The 21,771-nt window shown below is 37.6% G+C and overlaps 1 protein-coding gene across 3 annotated transcripts in view; it reads left to right on the top strand.

Moving 5' to 3' along the window:
* LOC136863052 (adenine DNA glycosylase) overlaps positions 1–21,771 on the top strand; it is a 140,409-nt gene that overhangs the window by 20,643 nt on the left and 97,995 nt on the right. For all 3 annotated transcript variants that reach the window (XM_067139377.2, XM_067139378.2, XM_067139376.2), the window contains exon 3: positions 13,522–13,709. In XM_067139377.2, the coding sequence (XP_066995478.2) occupies positions 13,522–13,709 (188 nt within the window). The remainder of the gene's footprint in view (positions 1–13,521; positions 13,710–21,771) is intronic.

The raw sequence follows: 21,771 nt of genomic DNA, 5'->3' as shown, positions 1-21,771 counted from the left end.
TAAGGGGTTCATGCGACGACACAATCTGTCAGTGCGAAGGAGAACAACACTAAGCCAAAAGTTGCCTGCTGATTACTTGGACAAGATTGTAAATTTTCACCGATTTGTCATACGTTTGCGCAAGGAAACTTCGTACTTGCTTTCTCAAATCGGTAATACCGAACGGACTCCAATCTTTTTTGATATGCCTCGCAACAGCACTATTGCGCTAAAAGGATCACGGAGTGTATTAATGAAAACCAGCGGTAGTGAGAAGTTGCGATGCACGGCAATGCTAGCCATTACAGCTGACGGGAGAAAGTTGCCGCCTTACATCATATGCCGCCTAAGAATATACAGTTTCCCCGTGGAATTCATGTACGAGTGCAACCAAAGGGTTGGATGGACGTAGAACTCATGCTGGACTGGGTTAAAACTGTGTGGAATAGAAGACCTGGTGCACTATTAAAACAACCAGCTCTGCTTGTTTTAGATAGTTTCCGAGATCACCTCGTGAACGAAGTGAAGCAAATTCTCACTACAAATAAGACACGACAGATAGTCATTCCTGGTGGCCTAACATCTGCTTTGCAGCCACTAGACGTATGTGTTAATAAACCCTTTAAAGACCACTTACGTCGATTTTACAACGAGTGGATGATGAGCGGCGATCAGCAATTGACGCCTGCCGGAAATATCAGGCGTCCACCCTTGGACTTGTTATGCTCGTGGGTGAAGAAGAGTTGGGATCTTATACCACCTGAACTAGTCTCCAAGAGCTTCAAAAGGACTGGGATTTCGAATGCACTAGACGGTTCCGAAGATGACGCAGTGTGGCAGGGAGACGAAGAATCTGATACTGGTATTAACAGAGGCGAGGACGGCGCATCAGATAGTGAAACCTGCGATAGCGACACTGAAGATTTGGAATAAATTGCGTACCGGTAAGTCTGCATTTCACAACAAAGCGATAATTTTTTGCAAGTGTAATATTTTAACTTTAATACTCAAATTAATGACAAATTAACTTAATACGTTCATTTTTATTTTCAGGTTGGAAAAACGTTCGCCGAATTGTTGCGAAAAATTATGAATTTTGTTTTAGACTATTTTAATTATTTTGATGTATAAACGCGAGTATTACGTGAATCTTAAATTTGTATCAAATACAATTTAGTTATAAATACATTTTTTGAGTAATACAAATACTGGTATTAAATATTAATCGTATAATGGTCACACCCTACAATTTTTTTCGAAAATTTTGGTATAAAAAGTGCGACGATTATGCCGTGAAATACGGTAATAATTTTAAATTAAAGTTATTCCTAGACAGCTGAAGATGGCCTAATGCAGCTGAAACATTACTGTTGTTCTAATATGATGGTTTTACAACTTTGAATTGTAAATAAATTTATATGTATTGACTAGGTGGAAACCATATACAGTGGACGCCGTTTATTGTAATAATGGATAATGTCTTTTAAGGAATACTCCACCGGCTGAACCAAGAGTTCAGAGAAGGCAGCATTCGGATACGGTGGGCTGCCACCTGAAAGATACCGTGAAGTCGGAGGCACGGAAATACCCCAGTACTACATACACGAATGAGACAAAATCAAGAATCAAACCAAAGCAGATAACATACTTCTCTACACACAACATAAACTCACTCATGCAAACCGGTAAACTAAAAGTGATCACCGACATAATGGACCAACACAAAATTCTTATCATGGGATTACAGGAAATTAGAAACACTGACCAGGATGCCTTGGAATCTCAAGGGTACAGACTTTATAAAGGTATACCCGGGAAGAGAGTGATGAAGAATGTCCCACAATTTGGAACAGGATTTTTGGTCAGCCTTAAAATAATAAACTCAGTTCAAGAATTCAGATCACAGTCTCCACGACTCTCAACGCTCACCTTAAAGGCATCTAATAAAATCTATACTATAATAAATGCCCATGCTCCCACTAATGATAAAAACAACTCCTCAAAAGACCAGGAGGAAACAGGAGAATTTTGGGACCTATTGGACCAGACCATAGATAACATCCCCAAACACCATATAAAATTATTAATAGGCGACTTCAACGCTCAACTAGGCAGAGAAAGAAAATACCGTGACATCATCGGAAAATGGCCAGCACACAAGAAAACAAATAAAAATGGAGAGAGACTCGTTGACCTGTGTAGAAACCATAATTTAATCTCAAAATCTACATGTTTTAAGAGGAAACCTCAAAAACTCAAAACATGGAAACACCCTGACTACACTAAAGGAGAATGGCAACTGGACCACGTCTGCATGGACAAATACCACCACAAAGAGATCTATAACGTCAAAGTCCTCCGAGGAATAGACACAGGTTCAGATCACTACGTAGTTAAAATTAAAATTAAACTCACTCCCCAGAGGAGACAACAAAAGCAAGCCCTTAAAACTAAAAGAAAAATAGATCCTACCCAGCTAATCAACAACAAAAATTACCAGAAAGCAACTGAAAAAATAAAAATCACAGACAAACTTGAAGACTTAGTACACAACCTTAAACAAATTGCAGAAGACCTAGCTCCAATTAAACCACGTAAAAAACACCAATGGTGGAACAGTGAATGTGATGAAACAGTGGAGAAAAGACATCAGGCATGGCTATTACATCAGTCCCAAAAGACAGAAATATCCTATCAAAAGCTAGTAAAACAGAGAAAAGAAACTACCCAAGTCTTAAGAAGAATAAAAAGACAACATCATAAGGACACCCTGCAGTTAATTGAAGAACAGTTCAGTAAAACTAAATCAAGGGACTACTACAAAACCTTCAGAAAGCAGCTCCAAAAATATGAACCCCCGACCCTACTGATGAAGGATGAAGATGGTAAGCTGGCCCATAACAATAAAGACAATGCAGAAATTCTGGCTAAACATTTCAACAAGCTTTTAAATTGTGAGGAACCTACAGAACTCCTTCATTTGGACACCAACACCCCGATAAAAACATCACCAGAAAACATCAATCCCCCCACAATAAAGGAAGTCTACCAGGCTCTGAATAAATTAAAAAACTACAAAGCGCCAGGAGAAGATCAGACCTTTGCGGAAATCTGGAAATATGCAGGAAACTCAGCAAAAGTTGCCCTCCATCAACAACTTGTCTCTATCTGGATTAAAGAAGAACTACCAGAACACTGGACAACAGCCCTCATTCATCCTCTGCACAAAAAAGGGGACAAAACCGACCCTAATAACTACAGGGGAATCTCTCTCCTAGATATAACATACAAAATATTTTCAATAATCATCCTTAATAGGATAAGTTTACAACTTGAGAAAGAACTAGGAGAATATCAAGGAGGTTTCAGACCCTGGAGGAGCTGTCCTGATCAGATCATGAGTCTTAAGTTGATAATGGACTATAACAGGAGAAGAAACAGAGATATGGTGATAACATTTGTAGATTTCAAGAAAGCTTATGATTGCATCCATAGAGAATCTCTGTTTAAAATTTTAAGACACCTTGGACTACACCCCAAATTAATAAACATGATAAAATTGACTCTCACCAATACCAAGTCAAAAGTGAAGTTTAGGGGTGAAACATCAGAGACATTTGAAATTAAAACTGGACTACGGCAGGGAGATGGGCTCTCACCACTATTATTTAACTGTGCTCTAGAAATGGTAATGAGGGAATGGTTTAGAAAATGTCCCCCCAAAATAAAGATTGGCCGAAAAATCAAAACAAATTGCCTGGGTTTTGCTGACTATTTAGCATTACTAGCAGTGGACATAAAAGAAGCAAAAACCCAGATATCAGAACTTCAAAACATTGCAAATAAAATTGGCCTCAAAATATCATTTGAAAAAACAGAAATTATGCCCCAAAAACCAACACAGCTAAAAGAAGTCACCATAAATGGTAATAAAATCAAAATAGTAACTCAGTTTAAATATCTTGGAGAAGTAATAACACATAACTTAAATGAAAAAATCTCAATCCAAGTAAGAACAAATAGATTAGCTAAAGCACAAAAATTAACATGGGATATCTACAAAAAGAAATGTCTATCAATAAATACAAAAATAAAACACTACAACACAGTTATAAAACCGGAAGCTACATATGCAGCAGAAACACTCTTTTACCTGAATAAACAATCAAAGACTGACAGACTTCAGAAAATTGAAAGGAGGATTGGAAGAACCTGTATCAACAAAAAATATCAGAAAGATGGACAGTGGCGGTTAATACCTAACAAAGTCGTGTACAAAGAGCTAGAACCCATTACAGATACTATGCGTAAGAGGAGACTGGGATTCTTTGGACATATCATGAGGATGCAGGACTCGAGACTTCTGAAACAACTAGTACAACACAATCTCGTCTCAAGAAATACCACAACAGGATGTAAATGGATCAGAGAAGTAAGAGAGGATCTGAAGGAAATAGGCCTTACAACAGAAGACACCAAAAATAAGATAAAATTGAATACAAAACTCAAGAATACAAACCTCCGCTTTACCCTTACACAAAACAAACCAACAACACGCACATTTTCAACTGAGGAAAGGGCACGAAGATCGGAGCGTCTGAAGAAGTACTGGGAGGACCGCAAAGCCCGAACAATCCCTTCAAAGAGACCTGAACGACGGACTGACTAAAGTGATCCTATGTGGTCATAAAAGAAGAAGAAGAAGAATGGATAATGTTATCAACCGTATTATATAATCACTTTTACAAAGTCCCGTACAGATAAATACTGAAACATTGAAAATCTTCCGTTTATTGTAATCATGAATTCGGTTTATGTTATCACATTTGTTTTCAAGGATTTCTTTCTTGAGTATGCGAGTAGGATGCATACAAATAAAACGCTCCCAACTTTTAATAACCCATTTTTACACTGCGCATGATTGGGAGAAACAAGAAAATGTAATGTACAAACGAACGCTTGGTGATTCTGTCGCTGCTGAGAAGTGGAGAGAAGTGGAGTGGCCTAAAATTGCTTCTGAATTCTCTCCCGAGTGCGTGTATAATGCTGATGAGACTGCACTATATTATCGTGCCTTGCCTGAACACACTTGTCACACTTGTTCAAAAATGAAAGTGCTAAAGGCTGTAAAACCTCCAAGGAACGAGTAACAGTTGTATGTTGTGCGAGTATGACTGGTAAAAAGAAAAGGCTGTTAGTGATTGGGAAAAGAAAGTACCCACTTTGCTTTAAAGGCATCAATAAGTTTCTAGTGGACTGTCATTCCAACTCTTATGCGTGGATAACTCCCCTGATTTTCAAAGAATGGCTACTGAAGTGGGATAATAGACTGGACCGTAAAATAGTTTAGGTGGTTGACAACTGTGCAGCACACATTGTGTATTGTGAGCTCAAGAACATCAATGTGGTTTTCTTACCGGCGAATAAGACTTCATTATCTCAACCATGCGATCAAGGAATCATTTGCACCATGAAAGCGTATTATCACTATCAAATGCGTACAAGATTCTTAGAAAATATAGAGGACTCACATAAAACTAGTGCCAGTGTTCTTGCCAAAACAGCCAGCCTTCTCGATGCCCTGGAACTTCTAGCCATGTCATGGGATGTCTCAGCACAAACAGTAAGGAATTGTTTTCGGCATGGCGATTTTTAAGAGAGTTACCAGAAGTAGGGGAGAATGTTGAACTTTGTCCAACAGGCTTAACGGAAGATGAATTTCTTGACGCTTGTTGATGATGCTTGTTGTTTAAAGGGGCCTAACATTGAGGTCATCGGCCCAAGATGAATTTCAGAAATGGACGAACATAGATGAGGGCACCAATGTAAATGGTCCATTATTGGACATTATAAATTTTCCAGCTAACTCATTCCTGGTTGCCAGCGTTTCGCCCACGTGTGCTAGGCTGGGCTCATCAGTTGGTACCTAGTACACCTACCAAGACGCTGGCTAGTGTATACCGTGGAGGCCACTGCGTAGGCTAATTGTAGCCACCGGCAGTGCCAATGCACTATGATAGACTTTGTCCCACTATCAAAAATTGATGCCTGCTTGGGAATCAACATCTTTGTCATAGATGAGGGCATTATTACTGATGCGAAACAGATAGAAGACGACATGTGAGGCAGTTACTTCCGCAGAATTAGATATGAGAGGTGAAGAACACGGAGCAGAAGATAGTGATGCTGATGGCGACGATGTTGCCGAAACTTCCCGAACACCAACGAATACTGAAATGCGACAAGCGCTAGATATCTTGGGACGAGTTGTTCAGCGTCGGTCAGTGGACTTCCAAAAACATTATGAATATGAAAGATTAATTAATGGACTTTAGAGTGACAACCAAAAGCAAACAAAATTTAGAGACTATTTTACATAGCAGAAAACAGTTAAGTGTACTGCAGTGCTGTGTACCGGTATCTGTTTCATTGTAGTGCATGTAGGTTATTGAATAAATACAGTAGGCTAACTATCAATTTTTATTTTTCAGCTACTGTTATCAATCGGTTAATGTTATCAAATTATCTGCGTCCCAGAGTGATCATAATAAGCGGCGTCCACTGTTCTAGTTTTTCAACTTAGCCTACGTAAGATTTGAAAAGATTTGGCAAGATTTGATAGCATTTTGTTTTTACATGGAGGAAAGGCAAACAGCAGTTGTGGTTCTTCGCCTAGCATTGGGATACATTCTTAAAAAGAAAGAGAAGTGCACAGTAAACCATAATTTGCATGGGGAAAATATTAATGTGGATATCTTCAACATAATTTTTGCAATGTATTTACTGCCATATTGTCATTTGCAGAGGATGTTATATTGCATTTACATTAATTGAATAAAAATGATAACAATGCAACGGAAATTCATATCTTATTACATGAATATATATTATGAATTCCATTATAATAAGATGTGAAGATCATTGGTCATTGCTGACAGTGTTTACTTATAGGATACCATTCGGTAATAAACATAAACATTACTAGGTGGAAACAGTATACTAGTTTTTCATCTTACATCTCCTCCTACGCTGCCGTTTTATTGATTTTATTGTCGTAATCTACGGAGTCCACTGAATATAGGCAGGGATGTGCCTCATACTTAGCAGTTAATACACACACAACTTGCTTCGGTCTTGAAGACAAAGCCATTTTTGTCGTTTTGATTCCCGTGCCAGCAATCCCAGCATGCCTAGCGGCATAGCGTGCACCCTTAATACTCGACTTCCATTGGTCAATTCTGTCAAAGACTTGGCAATTCTTTGATTGATTAGAACATGTTCTAATTCACTTTCAAGATTTTTGTAGACTTCTCAAGACTTGTCAATTATTGCAAGTGAGTTGACAAGTAAACTTGTGAAGTATTGAAAATTCTTGTGAAGTTCTGTGAAGTCTTGAATTTAACAAAAATTTGATCATCTACAGCAGGCTTCAGTTAAACTGCTATCAAGGAAAGAGCTTTTGACAAGAATTCACATTATTCAAGTTCCATTTATTAGTTTTACTACTGGGCCGAGTGGCTCAGATGGTGAAGCGCTAGCCTTTTGACCCCAATATGGCAGGTTCGATCCTGGCTCAGTCCGGTCGTATTTTTAAGGCGCTCAAATACAGCCTCCTGTCTCGATACATTTACTGGCATGTACAAGAACTCGTGTGGGACCAAATTCCGGCACCTCGGCATCTCCTAAAACCGTCAAAGGATAGTTAGTGGGACGTAAAAGAACATTATTGTTATTACTATTATTGTTATTTCAAACTTGTGTGTCCAGTATAAATAAGGACCTGCAGGAAGCGCAACTAAATCCAATAATAACCCAGGACATGAGGAATTGATGAATCCAAACTAGGAGGGCTGACTCCAAATGAAATGGGACAAAGGCCAAAACAAGGAAGAAGATTGACGAAGGGTATTTAACTTTATAAAGAATGAGCAAGATGCAGCAGGGGACATTAGTGTCACTTGTGCTATGCTGGATGAAACATCCCTTATTCTCTCACATTATTTAAAGTTTCATAATATACTCCAGTTACTTCATACAGTACACGAGTAAAAGTTCTGGGGTTATTTTTTTGTGTTATATACATCAAGGACAGGATGCTAGGAGTTAGGATAAGAACATACACTGAGGATATATACAAAGATGTGTCAGTTTGGGCAAAGGTATTGCCCCCATTATTGCCTGGCTAAGCCCAGCCAGTGAGCGAGAGATCCCGAGGTGGACCGTTCGTTCTTGGCTTCCGTTTTCTAGAGGCATATAAGGGTAAAGGGGTTGACGTCCAAGCAAAATAAAATTTCAAAAACAACACTCTTACATTTATTAACATAAGCATTTCACAACAAAAAAATATCCTTGCTGGATTTTTTAAAAATTTTTTTACAATGAACTTTCATGATATCTCATTCTTCAGTAGTATTATAGAACCACATGTATTTCTCGTCCTCCAGTATTACTGTTCTGGAATGAAAATTAACAAAGAAAAATTAGGTCTTTACTGCCTTTAAAATTAAAATATTTACTTGAAAGAGTTCAAGACTTCAATGAAGGTTTTTACCAAATTATTAGACAGCTGTCTCACTTATTATTTCACAGGAAAAGTTGCTAAAGGTTCCATGAATTTACAGTAATCTCAACACGTGGTCAAAGTTGAATTCTGACGAATCTCAGTATTTAAAGTGTATAATATTCATCAAAAACACCAGTAGAAGCTTTAGTGAAAATCAAAATTAATTTCAAAATTTTATAATTAATTATTATTATTATTATTATTATTATTATTATTATTATTATTATTATTATTATTATTATTATTAGTAATAATCTCTAACCTTGTCTGTGTAACATTTTCCTTTATCATCACACGATCGTGTTTTCTAATTAGTGTATCTCACTGAATAATCCTCATGGCATTTATAATTCACATTTTAAAATAATATTCTTCACTTAATTACTATGACTCATTATTGCTAAAATTCAAGTTAATTATGCCATTTGTGAACATTTAATTCTGACATTTGCATAGCATGCAAATTTTCACATTAATTTAAAATGTTGCGGAATTTGAATATAAACGTATTAGAAATTTTCTAATCCACGTGTGAATTAATTAAAATATTAATTTACAAATCGCTTGCCTTTGCGGAAAAATAACGAGATGATCTTTCCCTTAAATCTTAATAACAGCAAAATAAAATCCTATTCTAGTCTTCCTTGACATAAAACTCAGTACATTTTTCCTTAAGGTGTGCAAAAATAAATTCTCAAGGTGGCACACAACGTTGAACACAAATCTGTGTCGCCATAAATGAACGACCAGATTAAATCAAATTGAACAATCAAAAGACATGGAAAATATTCATATTTACAGCACACACACCACATTCATACAAGGTAACACATACTTTCTTTATATACATTATTTACAGCGAATCCTGCCCCTAATTAATTTTATTCTTTATTTTTAAGCATGGTCACGTCAACAGTATGCAGAGGATAAATTCGTGTACGGAAAATACTCTTTCTTCAATAGTGGCTAGTGATCGAAATTCGGGATATCACTTGGGTTGAAATATTCCTCACACAACGATGGAGATTCATCTAAACTCCTGGAATTTATTTGAAGATTCCAATAAGATTCCATAATCATCACCATCACGGGTTACGAATCGCAAACATCACGTTCGTGAGCCTCAATCGCATTATTATTATTATTATTCCCTATTCGTGAAATACATACGCAACACGTGCTCCACTTACAATAAATTCCATTGTTCTCCCAAAGACACAACAAGAAGTCATTTACCAATAAAAAATTCTCCAATTAATAAATTACATAATTAAAATCCCGCAGGATTGCCGTATTCCAGGCACATCATGAACTGAGAACATTAAATCTCACATACAAGGAATCTAAGATAATTTATAGCTCACGACCGTTTAATTCCATTTTAACCCGATCTTTACTTGATTTTATTATTACTCAAGTGATTATTATATCTATCAATCCTCATGAAATATCGTACAATTATATGACTCGAACCTAAAGAATACAAGTGATCGTAAAATGACACTAGGTTCGATCCTATCTCACAAATTGTACACGTAACTCCAAATCCGATTAATTTCAATATCACAGGCAAATAACATAAAGTTTATCCCATGGTCAGTGATTTTTAGATATATCTAACTCATATGCATGGGAACTCACTCAAAGACAGACTACACATCTAATCTAATAGGTTCCAAATTTCAGTCACACACATGAAACTCGACTACTATGACACCTCAAGAAATGGAAAAATGAAATGCTTCTATCTACAACAAAACTAATAGATCTACGATTTAAAGAAGAAAGATCTTCTAGCTTTACAAAGATGAGAAAGAAATAAACTTTTAAATGGTACTCAAGTTTTAGATGAGGTTTGGTCCCAGGTTGTAGTCAGTCATTCCAGCATTTCCCCGGTCAGTCACCTTCTCTGTCCAGATACGCCTCACATACTTAGAAGGTCATGGAGACACGGCAGTAGATGTCCCACGATGAAGTTAAGATGCACATTGTAGAGGAATAATCCATCTTGATGTACACTGCGATCACCGGGATAACTTCTGTCGCATTCCAGAAGTGCAGACTGTAACTGAGACGACAAATATTAAGATATATTCACACACGCAGAATCACTGAATGTTCTCCTGGATAAATACACTTAACATGGATCTCCTAAGTTGGAATTTACTCCATAAGAGTTAATAAATAATTTCCACTAAATTCGGCAGAACGGACGTCTGCTCGCCCGGCAAAGTTCTCTCCCACGTGGTCACGATGAACAGCAGAGTGACGCCAGAATAACGTAGATCAGAGTCGAGTAGAGCAGAGTAGATCAGAGTAGAGAGTGATTTACTTTGAACATGGCTTTTTATATCCTTGGCTTGGGAGGCGTGTACCTTTTGAGGACGATCATTGGTTCCCAGGGTCCCTTATAATTGGCTATGACTGTTCGAGAAGCTTGCTGGCAGTCAGGTAGTCCGCGCGTGGCAGGCTAGAAACACAGGCTCGTCACGTGATTTACCTTGTGCTCGGTCGAACTTGGATCAATACCTCGCCCCTCTGAATGACGATAAAACTGGTTTGGACCTCGGTGACTGCTTCCCAAATGACAAATATAGCTCCCGGTGAACAATAAAACTTTTAATGTTAACTTGTCGTAAATATTCTCAAGGTCACCAAATTTGAAGGGGACAGAATGAACAAAAAGGAGAGCTCGTAGCTCTGTGCCTTTGGTGTACATTTGTACAATTCGTTTTCACCCTTCCAAGGCCAATTTATTAATAGGAGCATGTTAAACAATTTATTAATAGTTTGGTCAAAAAGAAAAAAATTATGATGATGCTGACATTAAATAAGAAAGTGGAAAAAATTCATGTGAGTGAAAATGACAAGCTGCCAGTGAAAGAAATTATCCTGACTTTTGGCATGTGTTTGCCATGTATAGTGTTTGTTCATATTAACTCCACAGAACAATAAGTTGCTTTTTGTATTGCTGTGTGCACGTTGGGCACATGCATCTGTTTCATCGATCATTGTTTTTATGTAACTGCTGCTATCTGAGATCGATCATTGAATTGAAATTATACTCCTGAGGAGATTGAGGGATTCATAGTGTGATAGTGTGGTTATCTCTATGCCTATCCACTTTTGCTTCCAGGAATTAACCAGGTACTCAATATTAGTGCAGGCTGAATGAACCTCGGGGGCCATGTGCCACTCCTGAAGTAAAAAATCTCGTTCTTTAAATTTTTTGACTTTCTGGCAGGTAATCAAGCCCACATCCTTCAGAGTGAACTGAGCATACCTTTACTGCCTCAGTGAGCTAGCCCCTGACAATAAGCCACTGGTGATAAATTTTCTAGCCCTTACGCCTCCGTTCGTTTGGCATATATACGGAAGATAATCCAATAGTGATAAGTTTCCTAATTTCTAGCCCCTTATGCTGTAAAGAAACCAATGGTGAAAAATTATCATCACCTCCGAACCTGTGTTTATGTCAACAGAGACCAAGCGAGTTGGCCATCCGTTTAGGGTCATGCAGCTGTGAGCTTGCATTCAGCAGATAGTGGGTTCGAACCCCACTGTCGGCAGCCCTGAAGATCGTTTTCCATGGTTTCCCATTTTTACACCAGGTAAATGTTGGGGCTGTATCTTAATTAAGGCCACGGCCACTTCCTTCCCACTCTTAACTCTTTCCTATCCCATCGTCGCCATAAGACCTATCAGTGTCAGTACGACGTTAAACAAATTGTATGTATGTCAACAGTTGGTAGCATTGTCTGGTGACTTCAGTAAGCTGCTAAGAACAACAGAGCATTGTCCTCCATTCCTGTTGCAGTGCTCCCTCCTGGAGTTGGTACAGGACCATTACTTAAGTTGTGCCAGATTGAGTTAAGAAAGAAAATCAAATATAGGAGTGTAGAAACTTGTACAAAGATAAGTACAATGACAGATCATGTCATATATAGAAAGATGGGAACATTAAAAGGAGCCCATAATAAGATGAACACAATGATAGGTCAGTGTGGAAAGAGGGAGTAATAGAAAAGGAGAGAAAAACTACCGTGAAAACACTAAAGAACAAGGACAACCTTCACATCTTCATACATTGCAGTCTTCAGAGAGCTAGGTTCTCTCCTCACCAGTCCTAGTTCTTCTACATCCATCTCTTCCCAGTCACTGACAAGCTCGTTTCTGCTTCCTAGTTTCATCAGGAGTGCGGGCATCTTGTCTTGATGCGGGAAGTGTAGAATGAAATCTGGATAAATACAGAAAAATGGAAGAAACATAAGCTCCAGATAAATATAGGTGGTAAAAGATTAGAAACTAGGACAAACACGCAAGCAGAAAAGGATACCACAGGGAAATTACAAGTATTGGAAAGGAACAAACAAGTGTCATATCAAGTCACATGTAAAGAGAAAGGAACATGAAAAAGATCACAGAAAGAACACTCTGATCTGTCAGCATGGGATGTGGGAGCAATGTAAAGAAGGGTCAAGGATATTGTCCACATCTTCAAATAAATATTCATGTTTACTCACTACTTTTTTTTTTTTTTCCACATCTATAATATTTTCTAGTTGCTAATCCCCTAACTTTTGTCCTTGGATGTTGTGCCCTACCTCTTTTGTGACACTAAAATCGCCACCTCTTGCCAATTTTGGAGCTTGACCCTTTTCTCTTGCTATCTGGTTACCTCAGGAACTGTGGACCTCAGACAGTTTAAAGTTGCTTTATCTCTGCCTTAAAAAGCACATCAAAAACTCTTCAAATTGGGCTTGTAATTCAGTGTTTCCTCTTTAATACTAAATTTCTTAATGCATTACGTGGCACTTAACAGCTCTCTTGTTTTAAGTGCCTCTTATATTTTTGCTTGGTGTGCATTCTTGTTTCAACAGTTTAAGTAAAGTAATTACATCTTGATTATTATTCACCAGTATGTGTTTTTGTCTTGCCATATATTCTATGAAATGTTCATCGTATTTATTTCCTTCTAGTGCTCGTATCTGAAGTAATGCTTCAACAGACACAGGTTGCAACAGTTGAACAATACTATAAGAAATGGATGGCACGCTGGCCAACTTTTGAACATCTAGCATCGGCATCACATGAAGAAGTGAATGAAATGTGGTCTGGATTGGGGTATTATGCCAGGGGTAAACGACTCTTTGAGGCAGCTAAAAGGGTATGTAATGAACATGTTTTTGATTTCTAACATTTACTGTGAAAGCACATGATGACAGTATCAAGCAGTATACAGAAGATTTAGGAAAGCTTCATTTCTAGAGAAACTCAGAGATACATGGAATATTGATTTTATCTTTTACATTAATGAAGGAACTTTAAGAAAGGTACAAAATATTGTCACCTTAAGTCCAAAAAATGCAATTTTAAGTTAAGTTAGTGCTACACTAAAGCATATGGTTATCTAGTGGCTGAACACACTATTTTATGTCTGAGAAACGCGTGTGTTGAATAATATGCGAAGAACCAAAGTAGCTTATGTACTGTACATCAAGATAAAAATGTTCACTGCAGAATGCGTTCAAGTCCATGTTAACATCCTTCTGTATTAACAAAGCCACAAAGGAAAGGATACAGAACTGTTCTAAATCCATGTTAAGTTTCTTCTGCTTGTTGTTTATACAATAACAGGTGATTCAGAACAAACTCAAGTCCATTTTAAGATACCTACTCTGTATTGTGTATGAATTGTTGGTGCAGAACAGTTTTAAGTCCGTATCAAGCTAACCCGCATGATCGCCTGGCGATAAGCAGACAGAACAGAGGTAGCTGATGTCTAAGACGAGATTGTTTTGCAGGAAGCGACACTAGCACTCCGTAGCACCGCCTAGTGGATAAGTTAGTCCACAATGCGGGAGAAGAGTTATGGAACGTGCGTTAAACTGCTGTATTCACAATGTTTCTACCAAAAACAGAATAGAAGTGTTGAGCAACAACTTTGCACAATGTGTACGGTTGATCTACAGGTGTAGTAGTGCTCACGATGAATCGTGGTAAACTGCTAGTCTCTCTGTTTAGAGAAAATAAATAACAAACTGCTGAACAATGACTCTGCAACACCAGGTAAGTAGTGTCGTTACTCCTTCCTACTAGAAATCATTACCAGGCGAGTTGGCCGTGAGGTTAGGGGTGCACGGCTGTGAGCTTGCATCTGGGAGATACTGGGTTCAAATCCCACTGTCGGCAGCCCTGAATTTGGTTTTCTGTGGTTTCCCATTTTTACACCAGGCAAATATTGGGGCTGTACCTTAATTAAGGCCACGGCCACTTCCAACTCCTAGGCCTTTTCTATCCCATCGTCGCCATAAGACCTAACTGTGTTGGTGCGACATAAAGCCACTAGCAAAAAAGAAAAAAGAAAGAAATCATTCTGCACACAATAATTATAAGGGAACATTAAACAGCGATCACTTTAGTGAATATTAATCGCCTGTTATGTTTATTCTGAAAATCTGTCAATCTTTACTGATATGAACGTAATTAACAGTTCCTGCTCTTTAACCTCTTCAAATCGAACTGCTTAGGTTATAATTTTTCTAATTGTGAACAGAGGCTAGTCCTTATTGTTGCAAAATATGTATTTCCTTGATTTATGAATTCGATAATCGCGTTTGGTCATCACGAATAAAGGATCTATTTACCTATTTCAGATGCGGGGACTCGATGTTTCAAAACATCAGTCAACGTTAATGTTGTCACTTGGAGCACACAGAATAATTCAGATGGATTTATCTATCTAGAAAACTGCCCTGTAGTATTTACTGAAGATAATAATACAGAAGCTAATAATGAATCCTCACAAGTGGAGGATAGCGCAAAAGGATTACTGAATAATGAACCTCTGCAAATGAATGACTTTATATTCATTATTTGGGTACTCAAACACAGACCTATGGGTGAATCTTGAGGATCCAACAAACCTCGGGATGATTACAAAACATAGAGAATATTTTGTTTAATGCTTTTTCTCAATAAATCCTTGTATTTTCACAGAATATGACAACATTCGAAGTACACCTGACTTAGATGTAAGCTAAAACACTTTGCTGGTTCCTATTGATGCTGATAATATGACTTACACAAATGTTCAACTAGTGCCTGGCGAAACTGAAAACCAAACAGAAATAAGTGACTATGGGGTTCCCATAGGTAAGCTACAGTTTCTTCATAGTGGTATCTTTGAAACAAGCAAATTCTTACGGTTTCCTTAAGGGTAAACTCAGTCAACTTCTGAATTTTCTCAGGTGCTGATATCTGCACATCTAATACGGACGACTGTCTAGACAATCCTTGAAATGATAACTACAGTAGAAGTCCGCTATAGCGAGTACGGCATATAACGAGAACTCCGTTATACCGACGACTTTTTTCTGTCCCTTCAAAATTCCTACATTAAACTGTGTATTGTCCTTCGGTTACAGCGAGAACCCTATCACTGACGCATCCGTTATTACGAGCGATAAATCGCGCACGATTTTTTCCGTTACCGATATTTATGCACCCCAGCGATGATATTGCATGCGATCGATTACCTTCGGCATTGTTTCCTCACTATGTGCACTAGCAATTTCTCTCGTCGACATTCGAAGGCGATGTCTGAGTCGATTAGTAATACCCATCGACAGCTGTTCTGTAAAAAAATCGAAATGAAAGAGAACATATTTTCGTAATAAATGCGTAAATAACGTGTTCGTTAACGGTTGTTAACTCGTTAAAAATTAGGGCTGACTAAATGACCGCTTACTTTTGAGGCCAAATACTGCAATTACGTAAGAATGGGATACACCTCGAGATATGGCAGAGTGCTTAATTGATTTCAGAGGTTAGTTTATATTTTGTCGCGTCTGGTTAAATTACGGAAAAGCTATTATGAAAATTTATAGCGAGAAATTTATCATTTCTCTACTGGCGCTTGAAGTGTGTTTTCATCATACGTATAGTACGGTTAAGTTAGGATACGTGACGCTGTTTGAATAAGAAAACTGAAACGTTTGCAACAAAATGCTATCGATCATCTTCGGTGTTTTCTCACTTTGTGTATTTGCGAGCTCTCTCGTTGACATTCAAAGGTGATGTTGGAGTTGATTAATAATACCCATCGACTGCTGTTCTCTAAAGAAAATTCGAAATGAAAGAGGATAAAACGTTCTCGTAATAAATGCGTAAATAATGTGGCCGATAGCAGTTGTTAACTCGTTAAAGGTAAAGACTGAAGTAAACGATTTCTTAATTTTAATGTTATTAGGGAAATGAAGTAAGAATGTGATACACCTCAAGATATGGCAGAGTACATCACTGATTTCAGAGGATATTTCATATCTTCTCGCGTCTAGTTACAGCTATTTACATGTTAATTTTTCGCGAGGAGCTTATTTCTCTACATGCGTTGATACATATACGGTTAGGTAAGGTGACGCTGTTTGAAGAAGAAAGCTGAGGTGTTTGCCACAGAAATCTCTGGAGTGATACTGTATTTCTCCGAATCCAAGACTTTTTTCCTCAGAATCTCATGCGAAAACTCAAGGGTTGTTGCATTCGCGGCCTAACAGTAAGTTAATGGATACCACTGACAACTACCGCGGATCCATGCTGCTTCTTTTCACATGCGCACAGAACTCGTTGACAATAAACGACCGCCTCTTTACTACACATCGCTGGCCGCGACAACCGGTTGTACAGTGCCTGAGTATTTCTCAAATCTGCAAAATGGTATCAAAACATGCGACCCTTCGAATTCTTAGAAAAGCCATGGCTACTCATTGGCAGAGTTATAATGCGTCTGTTGTACTCGACGCACAGTAAAAATTTTTTATAGACAGCAGGAATATTTTCGTGATGGATAGTCGTATTGTAAAGTTACGCGAAAAAGGTATTGCCGGCAAATTTTCAACGGCTTCTAGTCGATATTATGATGCCAGGTTTAAGTTAATGGTTATTAAACACTCGGAAATGTAGAATAATTGTGCAGCCGCAAGAAAATACGGCATAGGCCTAACTAAAGCCAATATTTGATGTTAGCGTGAATACAAAGAGCTAAAAAAATGCGTACTGTACAAAAAATGCATTCAGTGGTCTGCGACAAGGACGCTTTAAAGAAGTCGAAGATGAAATTGTGGGGTATGTGCACGAAAAACGCAAGGGCGAAATGGCCATACCGTGGCGATATAAACTCGTTCGTTGACTTTTAACGTCCGTGATTAGGCCTATATATCGCTAGCTGCTGAATTTGGCCGAACCCGGCAAGCGAGACATGCGTGTAGCGGTAGCCGGTTATATCTGACGCTGCGTAAAAGTAACAGTTTTATAGACAGCAAGAATAATTTCCTGATGGATCATTGTATTGTAGAGACGCATGGAATAGGTATTGCCGGAAAATTTTCAACGGGTTCTCTTCGGTATTATGATGCCAGTGTTAAGGTAATGGTCCTTAAACCTGCGGAAATGAAGAATAATTAATTGTGCAGCCGCAAAAAAAAAGATACGGCGTGATGAAAGTCAATGCTCGGCGTCTAAAAATAGTCTAAAATGCATAGGCATTCATATGATTTTACAAAGTTCTTTTTGAGCCTGATTTAAATTTTTGATGGAAAAAGTGGGGTTCATCTTGGATTCGGAGAAATACGTTACTATATTTTTTTCAGAATGAAATTAAACATACTTTCACGTAGTATCGGATTACGAAAAACAAGTAAGCCGTAGAGTGGACATCATCTGCGGAAACGCAAGTTTTGAACAAACTGATTGCCGTTTCATACCGATTTTAATGTGCATGGGGGGTTTTCCGACTTTTATACAAAAATCGGATATAACGACAATCCGCTATAGCGAGTAAATTTTTCGCTGTTGTGAATTCTCGCTATAACGGACTTCTACTTTTTTTTCCAAATACAACTCAAGCAACATTATTAGTCTTCAGATTGCTCTGCAGCGGGTCATGATCAGACTGTGGTAGAAAAGATGGTTGATATAAATCCGCCAGTACGTGAAGATGTAACATACAGAAATGAAGAAGGTAAGGCCTAACATTTTATCTAAATAAATACGAAGAATGTATCTTGCAAATACGTGTGTTACGCACACATTTTTGCTAACTACTACAGGGGAAACATGTCTCTCTTTTAACATTTTTAAAAACTTGTTCGCAGGTGACACAGTAGTGTCCACAGCAATTGTGCGATCTAGGAAGAGAACAAGAAATGAATACCTCTGGCAGAGGAATATTATTGAAAGGAAGAGGATCTCTGGTGAAAGCTATACTTCGTGGATGGGTAAAATTGTACAAGAAAGATCAATGAAATCACCTTTCAGCAGCAGCTGCCATTTAAAATGTTATTTAAAATTTACAAATGAGGAAAGGAATCAAATTTTCAAACTTTTCTGGGAATATGGTGATATCAGTTGACAGCATGATTTCATTATACATAATATTAACACAAAACCAACTATGCGTAGCAGGTTAAGGAAGAGACCTCTATCTTCAAATAGTGTTGATTGTGTAGATAATAATTCTGATAATCCACAAACTGGTCCCAGAAGTAATTATGCCATGGTTTCAGATGATGTCCAAGCACTAAAAAGAGTTTGGTCATACTATTATTCTTTGAGAAAGGGTGGCATTAAGGAGAAAGTTTGCCAAACTTTTTTCCTGAATACACCATCAGTGTCTCAACAAAGGGTCAAAACAGCAGTAAACAAAGCCGATAATTCACACAAATTTGTAGAAAAGGACAAGCGAGGATTAAATCACTGTAGCAGAACAGAGAATTTCATAACACTGTCAGAGCAAAATCACATTAAATCTTTTCCTAAAATAGAGAGTCACTACTGTCGGAAAAATTCAAGTCGGCAGTACTTATCTCCAGAGCTAAACGTTGTTAAGATGTATGAGCTTTATGAGCTTACAAATGGCATTGAAAAGAAGGCGAAACTATCATTGTATCGATGGAATTTAATCTAGACTTTTTTCAGCCAAAAAAGTCGTGATTTCTGTGAAAAATACAGAAATTGTGAACAAACTTAAGAACTGAAGGAGATGATGGTCGAACATGAGAAGAATAAGGTTGCTGCAAGAGCAGAAAAGAAAATTATAAAACTTAAAGCCCTACAAGACGACACACTTTGTGGTGCAGTTTTTGATTTGCAGCAAGTGTTACAAGCTCCACATGCCGATGTTTCAAAACTGTATTACAAGAGGAAACTCTGCATTTACAATGTGTCTGTGTATGACTTAAGCTCTCATGAAGACTGGTGCTACATGTGGCCTGAGTGTAAGGGACAGCGGGGCTCCAATGAAGTTGCTTCATGTGTGAAAGAATTCATAGATGAAAATACGAGAAAAGATAAGAAGGACTTCTGTTTTTTCTCGGACAACTGTGGCGGTCAAAATTTAAACCGTAATATGGTTTCCATGTACATATATGTAGCTGTGCATCACATCAACATTCTGCATCATTTTCTGGAGAGGAAGAGAAAATTTTTGTGAAATATAATTATGATGGTGATTTTGAACCTATTCTTCTGAAACCTAAACGAAAGAGGTGTTCACTACTCAGGAGCATACAACTAGAGAAGGCTTACAAGCAAAATGATCCATGTTTGACAATCTCTTCCAGAAAATATGATGATTTAATCAGTCTGTGCAACAAGTTTGCCATTCCAAAGGAAGACCATTTTTATTTTTTTAGTTTAAAACATGATACTTCTGGAGTTGTTGATGATGAAAATATTGCTATTGACAGTGATTGAGTAGTTACCACATGGTATCAGTGTAACTAACAATTCGAAGATGGTGTGGTGTAGTTTCAAGTTGAATAACGTCCATATGTATGCCAGTTTGTCATAGCATTCTAGTTTGTTTTTATCTGTCATCCTGTTGTACACAGAACTGAGATAGAAATATTAAAATGTATCGAATAAGGTCATAAAATTACTAGTGTACTAAATGGCAGAACTTTTCACATAGAAAAGGATATTATAAATAAAAATTATGTAATATATTGATCGTAATAATAATTATAAAGATAGTTTGCCTCAAAATTGTTATATTATTCACGTATATTGTATATTCAGGTATCATTAACATTCCGTGCTTCAATCTCATCGACCTTCCGTACAATACACGCCTCACTTAGTTTACAAAAGGAGTATATTTATTATCCCACCTTATGTACCACATTATGTGGTTAATTAGACATAGAAAATCTAAACATTATGGGGACATGCTTCGCCCTTCTTTTATTGGGCATCATCAGCCATATTAATTTAATCTTAAAACAAACATTGTTTGGAGGACAATGACATTTATAATTTGTAAAAATTGAACGGTGATTTCTTATGATATTAAAATTACGGAATAGTGGTTATAAAATATGATTTAGGACATGACATGTACAACACATGCTAAAATCATTGTAAACAAATTTAAAATCTTGTCCAAAAGAAAATTTGTGTCAATATAAAATTCTAAAAACGGCACATGTCTGGTACTGAAGTGGATCCTCTTCGTAAGAAAAGTCACCATATACTTGCTGGGGCAGTTGTCAACATAAGTTTTCAATAGGCTAGAATGGTTGCAAACCTGAGGGTGAATTTTGTTTATATTTTGCGTTCCAGCGCTAAAAAAAAAGGCTAAGAGAAAAGGCGAATGTTATAAAGTTATCTTCATTAAGTTGTTTGATCCAAAATATTATCTTGATATAACCACTGCAAACAGACGTTAATGTGCTGGTTGAAGCTGCTCTGAGACGAGTTTTTCCAAGTATTTGACAGGTTATGTTTGATTATCATGTGAAAATGTAGTCCTTCTAGAAGATGTGGAACATCAAGGAAAAGAATGTGGTTCTACTGCAAAGGAACAAAAAGACGAGTTTGATGTGTGTGTTTAAATCGTATGTTAATGTCCAAGAATTGTGTATTATGTAAAGTGGGTAGTTACTCATTTGCCGTATATATGTCTAATCTTACTGTATTAGCAGCATTGGTCTGTCTGGAGTTCCTACTTCTCATGTTGTAACCGTGTGATAGAGGATGAGGGGCACGCTGAGGGGAAGCTGAGGTGGGCGGAGCATTACATGTCAATGTTCATATGGGAGGGGGATTGTTTGGAGGGGCAAGTGCATGCTTAGTATTTGGTGAGATAAGGGGGGTTTTTTGATTCAAAGAATTTAAATATTTGTGGTATCATCGCCATAAGACCTATCTGTGTCGGTGCGACGTAAAGCCCC

This window comes from Anabrus simplex, chromosome 2 (genome assembly GCF_040414725.1).
Source record: "Anabrus simplex isolate iqAnaSimp1 chromosome 2, ASM4041472v1, whole genome shotgun sequence".
NCBI classification, from domain to species: domain Eukaryota; kingdom Metazoa; phylum Arthropoda; class Insecta; order Orthoptera; family Tettigoniidae; genus Anabrus; species Anabrus simplex.
This window is presented reverse-complemented; position numbering and strand designations above follow the sequence as displayed.